Below are 13,377 nucleotides of genomic sequence, written 5' to 3' on the forward strand. Positions count from 1 at the left end.
TTGTCAAACACTATTTACATCAGAGGTTTATTTACACTAAAGGAAACAATCCCACAAAATGTGATGTTTGCTGCTGTTTGTCACCCACTGCATCCTACATTGAAAGGGGCAGTAGTGCAGGACCAGCCCGAGAGAGAGCGAGCGGGCATCTTACGATGTGGCCTGATACACAGTTTGATCAGCATGAGTTCAGGATCGCTGCATTACTCAGAAGTGGCACAGCCATCGGTTAGCTGTGCAGTGCTGCCGTAGCCGTGTTGGTCCCAGGATGTCAGGGACACAAAGTGCGTGAGGTAATATTTTTTACTGAACCAACTTTGGCTGGTGAGAGAGACAAGCTTTCGAGCCACACAGAGCCCTCCTTCAGGTCTGGGAAAGGTATGCCCAGCATCACAGCAAAATGCAAGGTGGAACAGGTTGTTTAGCATAAGCAGTTAACACATATTTCAAGGGCCCATTTAGGTGAAGTGGCCTGTTACTACCCCTCACGTCATATGGGGGGAAAGGAAGGGGGAGGTTGATAGTGGGTTATAGATAGTTGTATAAGCCATAAATCCATAAATATAAGCCATAAATCCAGCATCTTAATTCACCTATACAGGTCATCACACAAGTGAGTACCAATAAAGCCTTCATACCACTATGTATTCACCCCATGTATTACAGAAAAACTGCTTTACAAATGCATCACAGAGTTTTAAAACTGTGTATTATTCAAGATTTTTCATATCTTTTCGCCTTTCAAGGCTGGCTTGGAACGCCATGTCTAACTGTACAGCCCGCCAAGGGAGAGAAAAAGAACAACGAACAAAAAGAACATTTAAAGGGCTGATACCTTGGAACCTTTCAGATCTAGAAACAAGTGCTGTGCGCCCCACGGAAAAGCTGGGGAACTTTCCTACTCAGGGATATAAAGGTCCTGTTCCTAGCTGAATTGCCATGAGCCATCAGACACTAAATCTGACATTGGTGCAGGCCTGAATATTGCCAGTACTCAGCCAGCATAATTTTGAGATGAAAACTGCACATTTGGGGGAAAGACGAAAAACACTTTTTGGCAGGTTTTTTACTTGTTTTATTTTTTGAGTGGGAGCTGTTTGAAGTTGCTCAGGGGGTCGGAATGTTAGAAGTGGTTCTGTGGGAGAAGGATGAGTGCCCAGGTCAGGCAATTGAAGGTGTATGCTAAATGCACTTTACCACATAGCTCTGCAGGTCCTCACCTGGTTATCACCACAGTTTAGATGGAGGATGGATTTGCATATAAAAGGTGCTGCATTTCCTGCAATTCTGCAGCCAGAGATTTTTTTCCCTCACAGAGCCATTCCACTGTGGCAGAATTGGGCCCTATAAACTAAACGTTCACTTTTGACTAATTATGTTTCTTGCCCTTATGGTTGGAAAGAAAACCTTTCACGTGTTAACTGTTTCTGCTAACAGGATCAGCAACGAAACATGCAGCCGAGGTGTTGAGCCAGCTTTGTTGGGTGTAATGGCGCTTTGTAAGCGCTCTAGGGCAGGGCCTCTCTTACTCAGTGTTTGTACAGCACCCTGCACCATGGAGCTTCAGTGTTGGGTGCAATCTCTTGGTGTCTACGCAACACAAATAATACAGTGACTAATAGCAGTGGGTTGGCTGGATGCTGTCAAGTGTTGCTGGGGTAGGCAGCTAGGAATTTAATACCTCCACAGAATGTCAAATCATCTCTTCCCCTGCCAATGAGAAAAGAGAAAAACATCCCCTCCCTGCTGCCAGAGCTCTCAATCTCCTCCGGGCTGTCCAAATCCTAAATCATCCCCACTCCTTCCGAGTACCTTCAATGCCACGACTATCTCCTGTGTAACTATCCAGACCTCCTGGTTCCCACCTAGACCCCTTCTACCATGAATTTATGCACCATCGTTAGCAAAATCTGCCATCCGCTGTAAACTGAAAACCCAGGGTCAGCACAGAATATATCAAATTGGATATAAATATATATATAGAGAGAGATACCTATCTCATAGAACTGGAAGGGACCTTGAAAGGTCATCAAGTCCAGTCCCCTCCCTTCACTGACAGTTTTTTTTTGTTGGGTTTTTTTACTACCCCAGATCCCTGAATGGCCCCCTCAAGAATTGAACCCTGGGTTTAGCAGGCCAGTGCTCAAACCACTGAGCTAACTCTCCTCCCCAATACAATAAATGGTGCAGGGAAAATTGCACGGATTGCATTACTTGCTTTCATATCAGATTCCATAACCCCCTGCATCCTCAGTCGGTCTGAGGTTGATGCAGAATTCAGCCGTGATGTGATGCACAGACGCCTGGGAGCCTTGCTGCAGACGTTAGGTCCAGATCTTCAGCTGGTGTAAATCAATACAGCTCCACTGAAGACAAAGAAACTGTGCTGATTCACGCCAGATGAGGATCGGGTTCAAAGACTTTACACACATCCCCACCCGCCTCAGTGTATATGTCTTTAACTATAGAGAACTATAGATGTATAGATATTTTCTCTCAGCTTTTGTGCATCTGTTTGCAAGCCATCCGCTCCCAGCTGGCCGAATCACTGCTAACTGTACTGGGAAAGCCTCATCATCCTTTCAGAGCACTTCTACATGTCAATACAGACAGATATGGAGCCTCCTCATTATCCTTTGTTTTCTTGCCTCTGTTTCTGACAGCTTGAACAACTCATTTGACTTTGGGTAGTTTGGACTCATAACATGCTCAGCTCCACCCTCCACAAGTCCCACGCACACCCCATTCTGGAGCACTATCTGAAAACATCGATCAGGAAATCCATGTCTTGCCAATATAGACAGATTCGATGATAGGGGATGAATCATTGTTTTGCATCTTACAGAAGAGTCAAACTAGCCCGAATATGAGTCAACCATCAGGCAAAAGTCTTTGTTTTCAGACTAAAAGAGGTCGGGTGATCCAGCCAGACATAACAAGGATGTCCTAGTTCCTTTCCCGGTTATGATACTGAACATTTCAAACCTGAGCAATCAATGTAAGCACGTAAACCCAGTACTGGATTTCTGTCTCTCGTTTGTGTAACTCCACACTTGAATGTGAAAGGGCATTTTCCCCTCATACTGAATGTTATCACAAAGTTTCCTCCTTTAAGAATTACATCAAGACGTCAGTACTAGTTCTTCTTTCTAATAACTCTGTTAATTCCTCATGGAACACTCCAGAGATGTTAAAGGAAATTCCTAAGGAAGCAAGATCTACTAAAGGATGTGGAAAAAGGCTAGGAACTTTGGGGTGTTTGCCAAAACCCACTGAACTATGTGGGTGAGATTTTCAAAAGCACCCAAATGACTCAGGAGCACAAGTCCTGTTGACTTCCAAACATTGGCTCCTGTATCTCCAACCAGTGCCAGATATATTTCTTCCACATTCGGGTTCGGAAAGTGCTCTTCTTTTATACCCTATTGGTTCCTTTCACTCTAGAGCTTGTTTTGGGACTTTTTTCATACTATCACTATAAAATGTAACTAGTCATTTGGTTCAATTGCTTTCTTTATAGCTTTTAAATGGAAAATAATACTAAAATATTAATTACTAATAACAAATATTACACATAATAGCTTCCATTTCCCTGTGCACTATACAAGAGAATATACCCATGTAACATAATTTAATAAAAACAAGTTTAAGAGGGTGATATTTTACAAACACATACAAACAAATGGATCCAATTTATAAGGGGGAGAGAAAGGGATCAGAAGAGGCGGGAATAAAGGCTCCCATAGTGAGAAGGGTATGTGCTGATGTTGTGCAGTCACCATGGGCTATGGACGGGGCAGAGATCTACAGTGTAGCTGGGCATCATTGTCATACTGATGACAATCTACCCTCTGTTTAGAAATGATTTCCCCAAGGGCGTGTCTATGCTGTAACTGGGAGCATGCTTCCCAACGGCTGTGTAGACATGCCCCAAGAGGTTTCATGTCTACGGAAACCTGTTCTTCAGGGACATCACATTTTAAATATCTTATTGCTGACACATGGTTGGCCAACCCCATTGATTGGGTTCCATCTTAGAGAGCAGCTCCAGACATCTCAGCAATGCCTCTTATTTGCCCAGGCAATCATACCAGGGCTGATGTATCAAAACCTGCTGAGAGGTCTCAGCGTGGAACTGCTCAAAAGCTGTAGCCAGGAGCAGATCATTTGAAGTCTGACAAGTGAGGTCTCCACTCCAAAGCAACGTCTTAAGCCAGGATAGAGTTGGTGGCCTTCTCAGTCTCTTTCTCTTTGAGAAGATGGAGGCTGGCTGGTAATGGAAAAGCATTTTGGCATCAGCGGATGGATCCCTGAGCGAGGAGGGACCTCTGCATGCTTTCTGGAAGCAGATACACCCCCTTTACTAATTGAGACACTGGTAATGCCAGCCAGTAATGACTCCACAGCAACATCATTTGCCTTAAGCAAACAAAATGGAGGGAAAGAGGGTGACGGCAACAATTTGTGGGCTTCAGGCAGCCCAGGAATAGAGAACATCCTCAACAGAAGTCAAATAAACACAACTAGTGTAGGATGGTCTGTCAGGGGCTTGCATCTCTCCTAACTGAAAGGGCAGGAAAGAGTATTCCTCACTCAGTCTATGCACAAAGACAGGTTTCAGAGTAGTGTTAGTCTGTATCCGCAAAAAGAACAGGAGTACTTGTGGCACCTTAGAGACTAACAAATTTATTAGAGCATAAGCTTTCGTGGACTACAGCCCACTTCTCTGTATGCATCCGAAGAAGTGGGCTGTAGCCCACGAAAGCTTATGCTCTAATAAATTTGTTAGTCTCTAAGGTGCCACAAGTACTCCTGTTCTCTATGCACAAAGGAGATCACAAGCACATCAGAAATCAAACGGAAGGGACTCCCAAAGAAACGAGGCAGGCAGGCATAATCCGATTGTACACTGCTGTAAAGAGTTCATCTGGAGGGTTCCTTGATGTGTCAGCCGTTGAGGACAAATAACTAATCAAGTATGTTAGTTCCTGAAGAGGGAATTTTACTTCAGGATTTAAACAACCACGATGTTTATCCCTAATGCAACCGATTTGACAGATGCTTTGCTGCATTATAGCTTCATGACAGCAGTAGTAATAGTGGCAGCCACAGTTAAGGTCACCTAAGTGTTTCCATTCCTACTCCCTGTTTTCAGTTGTTCATCACTAACTTTCTAACACTTTCACCCTGCAGATGAAATTTTCCGGGTCAATGAATGTTTTCACAAATTCTGAGAGAAATGGGTCAGACACTTTGGAGAACAAGGAGAGGGTTTTTTTTTTTTGTTTTAACTGCACTTTCCCCATTATAGCAACATTTTGCGTTTTGTTTTTTGAACAGCCGAAGCCCCAGAGCAGGTGGAGGTAAGAAGCTGAAGTTTGGAGGGAAATAGCCCTCCGGAGAAGAGTGGTTTTCAGTCTCCCTGGGAAGATTCATTTTGATGTGGTCTTGTTAAGAGGGTTTGAAAAATCATAATTCACACATGCACGGTGTTTTGTTTTGATTCTTTCCCCCCTAATGGATTGCACGTTTTAAACAACTGCCTCTTGGGATATCAACTATGGAGCACTTAAGGCTTTTATGAGGGCCAAATTCTGATCTCATTTATACCAGTGTTAATCCAGAGTCATTCCACTGATTTAATTTTCTTTAAGTCAGTGGAATGACTCTGGATTTATAGCTGTGTGACCAAGATAAGATTCCATTTCAATCATACACTCCAGATCTGAAATCCCAATTTCTTGGTAATTGTTCTTCATGCCATTTAGCTTATTTACTTTTTCTGTCTTCACTTATACCTGGAAAAAGAACAGGAGTACTTGTGGCACGTTAGAGACTAACACATTTATTTGAGCATAAGCTTTCGTGGGCCACAGCCCACTTCTTCGAAGCTTATGCTCAAATAAATGTGTTAGTCTCTAATGTGCCACAAGTACTCCTGTTCTTTTTGCGGATACAGACTAACACAGCCGCTACTCCGAAACTTATACCTGGGTTTCTTGTGCATCTTTTATAGCCATACGTTGGCAGGAGCTCCTGTATCAAGTTTGTCTGTAACAGAGCCTCAAGTCAGTTCCAAAAAGCTTCTTTCTAGTCTTTCCTCTTCTCAGTACTGACTTGGGACCCTGATCCAGTAAACAGCCCAAAGGCTGCACTTGGGGCACCCATTAGACCTGCAGGCAAATGATCTGCTTTTGCCCTTTTTTGCAAAAAGATCCTTCTTGGTACCTTTTTTCCAGGCTCTCTTATATGCAGGGGAATGTTTATTACATCTGGCACCCTGATAAACCAAGGGGAAAATGAAAAAGCAGCTGGTATGGATGTCATCAGGATGTTTGTTGTACTAGACGTACAAAAGGGGTGTGTGTGGAAGTAGAGCAAGGCCTGACAGGGATTGGAAGGGGATGTCAATGCAAACAGTCTCTTCTGTTAGCAAGAGTCAGGCTAACTGTAACCCTAATAACGCGAGACTTGTAGAAGCGAGGATTGTGTGAGGCAAGTGGGAAAGAACTGTGTGAGAAGTTGTTGCGACCTTGTGTAGATAATATGGAATGTAGACTAGAGTCTAAATAAGTGAGAAAAATAAGATCAGGATGGATTATGTATAAACAAAATGCAGCTGTTGCTCATTATTGTATGTAACAAAAGGTATAAATGCTTGCCTTAATTGTTTATCTTTTGAGAGACCTGCCTAGGAGAGGGAAACCCTGTGTCCTAGTGCACGCTCTCCCTCCACGCAATTGCTAGAGATAATAAAGTATTGGACTTTGCTGCACCCAACTAAAAGAGTGAGAACTGTGTTTTTCTCTGACAATTCTTTCCATAAAAAAAAAAGCTGTAAACTAAGGCAAACACTGGGTGTATATTTGCAGTTTTAAAGGAACACCGTCAACTTGAAATCATGTCAATGACAAAAATAATGAATAAGTAGTTTCAGATACCACACTGAATCTGCTAACTCTGGGACCTAAATCATATTTCCCTGGGTTTTGTGACTATTTTTCTCTCCCCTCTTGCTAAGTGAAAGACCTATATAAACACAGGTCACTGAGTAAGGCCCTGATTCGGTACAGCATCTCATCTGAGAGAAGCACCTTAACACATGCTTAACTTTAAACATATGTGTATGTTCCATTGACTTCAATGACACTGAAGCATGTACTTAACTTCAAGCACATATTCAAGTATTTTCCCAAATACTGAATGAACTTAAGACACAAATAAAGAAATGATGCCTTTCGTGTGTTACTGTCTTTCTTAGGGTACAGTGTGCATCAAGTCTCTGTAAAACCACAACTTGGTTATTTCCTACAGCTTTATACTGAACGTTGAGTATATTATAAACCTCCAATTCAATAGCTAAATAAATCAGTCATCCTCATGCCAACTTCCTCCGTTGTTCAGCCCCATTTCCCGGGAGGCTGAGCTGCAGGGAGACAATTGATTTTGCTGTTTGGGATTATAATCCCTGTCTAATTCCATGCTTTGTGCAGGAGTCAGCAGGATACTTTTTTGTCACATTTGAGTAACACCTGTAGAGTAGCATTTTCACCTCTAGAGGGAGCCCCCATTGTGACAGAATAAATTGGCAGTCATGTTTGTGGAAAAACAAGAACTATTCAGTTAGGTCTCCTAAGCAGAGCTTGTCAAAAATGGTACGTGTATTTCAGGAAAAAGCTCCTCCCCCACCGATAAATTTTGTTATTGTTGTTGTTGAAATTAGGTGCCAAGAAAAAAGTAGAACTTCTATTTGTTTAATGAAAAAATATAAACTAACACTTGGGGTGTTTTTCCAATGGTAAAATGGAAAAGGGCAAAAGGTAAGAAGGGCTGGAGAAGAAGGGGAAAAAATCCTAAATTGAAAAAAAATGAAGAACCTTTATTTAGAAAAGTAGAAAGTTTTTAGCTTTTCATGATATGCACATATTTTTCAACCCCAAATCGTCAGCAAAACAAAACAAAAAAATACCATCTTAGTAGGAAAAAAAAAATCTTTGAATAAACCATTTTGACTGGGTCTACTTCTAAGTCCTCATTTAGGTATCTAAGGCTAGGTCTACACTACCCGCCTGAATCAGCGGGTAGAAATCGATCTCTTGGGGATCGAATTATCGCGTCTCGTCGGGACGCGACAATCTATCCCCGAATCGACGCTCTTACTCCACCAGCGGAGGTGGGAGTAAGCGCCGTCGACGGGGAGCCGCGGAGGTCGATTTTGCCGCCGTCCTCACAGCGGGGTAAGTCGGCTCCGATAGGTCGAATTCAGCTACGCTATTCGCATAGCTGAATTTGCGTATCTTAAATCGACCCCCTCCCCTGTAGTGAAGACCTGCCCTAAGTAACCTGTGCACCCAGCACCTGTCTAAATAAGGACATAAGAGCCTAACTTTAGGGAACTATATTTAAAAATATTGTCCCATGAAGTTTATAAAACTTGATAAAAATAGGAACATCACATTGCTGGAGACTTGCTAGTGCAAGACCCCCTGCCTAGGACTAGCCTTGATTGCCCTTTGAAAGCTTTGGCTAGTGCAGAATATAGCTACAATACTTGCCTTCCGAGTGAGGCAGATGGAGGAAGCATATTTCCCCAGTGGATCATACCCTGCCCTCACTGCAAATCCATTTCCAGCTAAAGTTCAAAATGTTGGCCACCAACTAGAATGGCTGAAATGACTTAAGCCCGAGTTTTAGAAAAGTGGGTCATATTCAGAAGGGAGTTAGGTCGGGAGAGACTATGTCTAATTCACACCTTTTACCAGCCCTTTCAACATGTAAATTTAAACTAACCTAGACTTGCGGAGACTCACACCCACTTCCCAATGTATAATTTACTCCCTCTCACACCATAGCTGGTTTTATAATTTGGCCAACTCAGTCTTGGTCTCACAGGTGTACCTCACCCACTGCGGGGAGAGAAGCGAGAGCTGTAGCAGGATAAGCATTAGCAGGAGGGTACAAACAGGCGTATGGTGAAGTAGGCCTCTGCTTTACTCCACACATCCTTAGACCTCCTTCCTCTGTAAATTATTCCAGTTCAGACTCCTTTGGACTCTCATATACCCTCCTCCCAATACTAGAGAACCAGAGTGGGTGAGGTCATATCTTTTACTGGACCAACTTCTGTTGGTGAGAGAGACACACTTTTGAGCCACAAAGAGCTCTTCTTCAGCTCTGAGTGCTTTTCCCAGTCCTGGAGGAGAGCTCTGTGTGGCTTGAAAGCTTGTCTCTCCCACCAACAGAAGTTGGTCCAATAAAATATATTACCTCATCTACCTTATGTTTCTAATATCCTGGGACTGACAGGGCTACAACTACATGCTTCCCAATATGTAATTCCCACCACCCTGTACATCGCTTCTGAGTTTAGCCCTCCCTCTTCTCCTCTTCTCCGCCACCACCACAATTACAGTCACTGGGTGTACTCCATCACCCTGTCCCAAATGGAAAGCTCATGGAAGCTGGTGCTTCAGGAAGAGCTCCATGGCCAGCTCCCACCTCTGGGATCTACTCCTGCTGGATGTGTGCCTAAGACAAAACCTGGGCACAATAAGGCCCAGATCCAGCAAAGCACATGCTTCAGTTTAAGCCTGCAAGTGGTTCCACTGACGTCAAAAGAACAACTCACATTTGCTAGATCCAGGTCCTTAAAGTACCTTACAAGACACACCTGTTTGTACCAGCTTTTCAGCTAGCTGTTGGCCCTGGAATTCCATGCAGTCAAGTTTTTTCCTGTCTTTGTTCTTTAAAACCATGGGACTATGTAGGTGACGATTTTAATTCATGAGGTCCTAAAAAGCATGAGTTCCATAAAGCAACGGATTCCTTTTTGTTTGTTTGTTTGTTTGACTTAGTTCTCATTGTCATTCAGTCGAATTAGACTTTGCCAGAGTAAGGACTATCTAACAAAATTAACAACCACTCCACCAGATGGCCCTATATTTGGGATTGTTAATGGCTCATAATCCATGCTATGTAAAGTGCACCCCGATACCAGACTGATGCGTGCCTTATAAATGGATCTAATAAATAGAACTAGTTGTTTAATCATTGCATTAACTCAGGTGTAAAAATATAATTAGGCAGTCCAAAAAAGAATCTAAAGAGCAATTAGCCAAAGACTTAAAAACTAACAGCAACATTTTTAAAGTACATCAGAAGCAGGAAATCAGCCAAACAGCCAGAGGGGCCACTTGATGATCGAGGTGCTAAAGGCGCACTCAATGAAGATAAGGTCCTTATGGAGAAGCTGAATGAATTATTTGCATTAATCTTTACACCTGAGCCATTCTTTTTAGGTGACAAATCTGAGGAACTGTCCCATATTGAGGTGTCAGTGGAGGAGGTTGGGAACAAATTGATAAATTAAACAATAATAAGTCACCAGGACTCGGTGGCACCCAAAAGTATTGAAGGAACTCAAATATGAAATTGCAGGACTACTAACTGTGATATGTAACCTATCATTTAAATCAGTGACTGTAACAGATGACTGGAGGATAGCTAATGTGACACTAATTTTTTAAAAAGGCTCCAGAGATGATTCTGGTAATTACAGGCTGATAAGCCTGACTTCAGTACCAGGCAAACGGGTTAAATTATAGTATCAGATACATAGAGGAACAGGATTTGTTGCGGAAGAGTCAACATTGCTTTTGTAAAAGGAACTCATGCCTCAGAGATCTATTAGAATTCTTTGAGAGGATCAACAAACATGTGCACAAGGGTAATCCAGTGGATATAGCATACTCGGACTTTCCAAAAACCTTTGACAAGGTCTCTCACCACAGGCTCTTAAACGGATAAGCAGTCATGGGATAAGAGAGAAAGGCCTCTCATGGATTGGTAACTGGTTAAAAGATAGGAAACAAAGGGTAGGAATAAATGGTCAATTTTCAGAATGGAGAGGGGTAAATAGTGGTGTCCCCCAGGGGTCTTTACTGGGCCAAATCCTATTCAACATATTCATAAATGATCTGGAAAAAGGGGTAAAACAGTGAGGGGGCAAAATTTGCAGATGATGCAAAACTACTCAAGATAGTTAAGTCCAAAGCAGACTGCGAAGAGTTACAAAAAGATCTCACAAAACTGGGTGACTGGGTAACAAAATGGCAGATGAAATTCAATGTGGATAAATGCAAAGTAATACACATTGGAAAACGTAATCCCAACTATACATATAAAATGGTGGGATCTAAATTAGCTGTTACCACTCAAGAAAGAGATTTTGGTGTCATTGTGGATAGTTCTCTGAAAACATCGGCTCAATGTGCAGCGGCATTCAAAAAAGCTCACAGAATGTTGGGAATCATTAGGAAAATTATCGATAATAAGACAGAAAATATTGTATTGCCTCTGTATAAATCAATTTTGAATACTGCGTGCAGATGTGGTCACCCCATCTCAAAAAAGATACATTGGAATTGGAAAAGGTACAGAAGAGGGCAACAAAAATGATTAGGGGTATGGAACAGCTTCCATATAAGGAGCGATTAATAAAACTAGAACTTTTTAGTTTGGAAAAGAGACAACTAAGGGGGGACATGATAGAGGTCTATAAAATCATGATTGGTGTGGAGAAAGTAAATAAGGAAGTGTTATTTACTCCTCATAACACAAGAACTAGGGGTCACCAAATGAAATTAATAGCAGGTTTAAAACAAATAAAAAGAAGTATTTCTTCACACAACACACAGTCAACCAAAGGAAGTTGAAAAGGCCAAGACTATAACAGGGTTCAAAAAAGAACTAGATAATTTCATGGAGGTTCGGTCCATCAATGGCTATTAGCCAGGATGGGCCAGGATGGTGTCCCTAGCCTCTGTTTGCCAGAAGCTGGGAATGGGCAACAGGAGATGGATTATTTGATGATTACCTGTTCTGTTCATTCCCTCTGGAGCACCTGGCATTGGCCACTGTCGGAAGACAGGATACTGGACTGGATGGACCATTGGTCTGACCCAGTAGGGCCGTTCTTATGTTCTTAAGAATTCTTCCACAGACTCTGCCTCAAAGCATTCTTTCACAAAAATGATAACACCACTCACAATTACCACGTCCCCACTAACAATCATAAGAAAAAAAAAATCTGACTGGATACCATATAGCAGATGAAACCACACTCTTGATCATTACATTGATTGCTTCAGGAAAGAAACTGACCGGAAAATCCTTAAACATCACATCCACCACAATCTCTTCACCACCGAGAGGACAGCCATACAGTCCCTGAAATCTCACCACCAGATAGTGATCAAACCAGCAGACAAAGGGGGTGCCATCATAGTCCTCAACTATTAACAAGATCAGCCGACAATTCTCCGACACCAACTTCTACAGTATAAAGAACTCAAAGAAGACCCCACACCACAGTTTACCCAGGAATTTGAGGATATCATCAAATCTTTCCCCAAACAACTCCAAGAGACACTCTACAACCTCACCCCCCCCATGAATGCACCCCAAGGACCTTCTATATACTTCACAAGATACATAAACAAGGGAACCCAGGCAGAACCATCATATCTGGCCACATCACTCTTACTAAAGGAATATCAGAACTCATAAGAACCATCCTCAAACCACTCACCACACAAAGGGCCAGTTTCCTCCAGGACACAACTGCCTTCCTCCATAAACTCTGCAACATTAACAATCTCCCTCAGAACACCATCGTTGCCATCATGGATGTCATTTCTCTATACACCAACATCCCTCACAGTGACAGCATAGCTGCCTGACTCTAATATTTACAAGACAATGGACAGCCCTCCTAGGTCTACCCTGTGACGTTGCACTCTATATGATTTTATGAAAATATGCTAATGAATTTGAATATAATGTAATTGAAATATGCTTCATACAAAAGGTCTCTTGTAAGGTATCATTACAAAGTTTATAATCTACTGAGTGTGGTCGTCCTATTTGTATAAATGTATCATTCTTGTACCTGAAACTAGAAATATGAAATATAACTCTGAGGGCCTATTGTAATTATGCAAAGTGTGGGCCATTAATGGTGGTTTGGAATCTTGATCGCTCCCATCAACCAGGACAATTGACTGTAGATGGCACTGTTTTACTTGTGAGTATTCCTGTATAGGTGTGTGCTGGCAAGTGGGTAATGAAGTCTTACAGTGACATGTGATCATGTCACCTGAACTGGAATCCATCTTTAACTTGGTGCTTTTCCATTGAGAAGGAGGGGGTGGGAACCCGGAGAGGGACAAAGGATTCCCACCTTATGCAAAAGATATATAAGTGGGTGGAACAGAACAAAGTGGGGGAGCCATCATGAGAAATCCCCTAGCTACCACCTGATCTGGAACAAGGGCTGTACCCAGTAGCGTAGCTAGCCGGGTGCAGGGGAAGCAGCCG

At 42.4% G+C, this 13,377-nt stretch overlaps 1 protein-coding gene across 1 annotated transcript in view; it reads right to left on the reverse strand.

Moving 5' to 3' along the window:
• Window positions 1–13,377, reverse strand: part of LOC101946165 (transmembrane protease serine 11B-like protein) — a 67,887-nt gene that overhangs the window by 36,939 nt on the left and 17,571 nt on the right. The window contains exon 5 of the mRNA XM_065597430.1: window positions 12,163–12,333. Within this exon, the coding sequence (XP_065453502.1) occupies window positions 12,163–12,333 (171 nt within the window). The remainder of the gene's footprint in view (window positions 1–12,162; window positions 12,334–13,377) is intronic.

The sequence above is a fragment of the Chrysemys picta genome, chromosome 5 (assembly GCF_011386835.1).
Source record: "Chrysemys picta bellii isolate R12L10 chromosome 5, ASM1138683v2, whole genome shotgun sequence".
In the NCBI taxonomy this organism is placed as follows: Eukaryota; Metazoa; Chordata; order Testudines; family Emydidae; genus Chrysemys; species Chrysemys picta.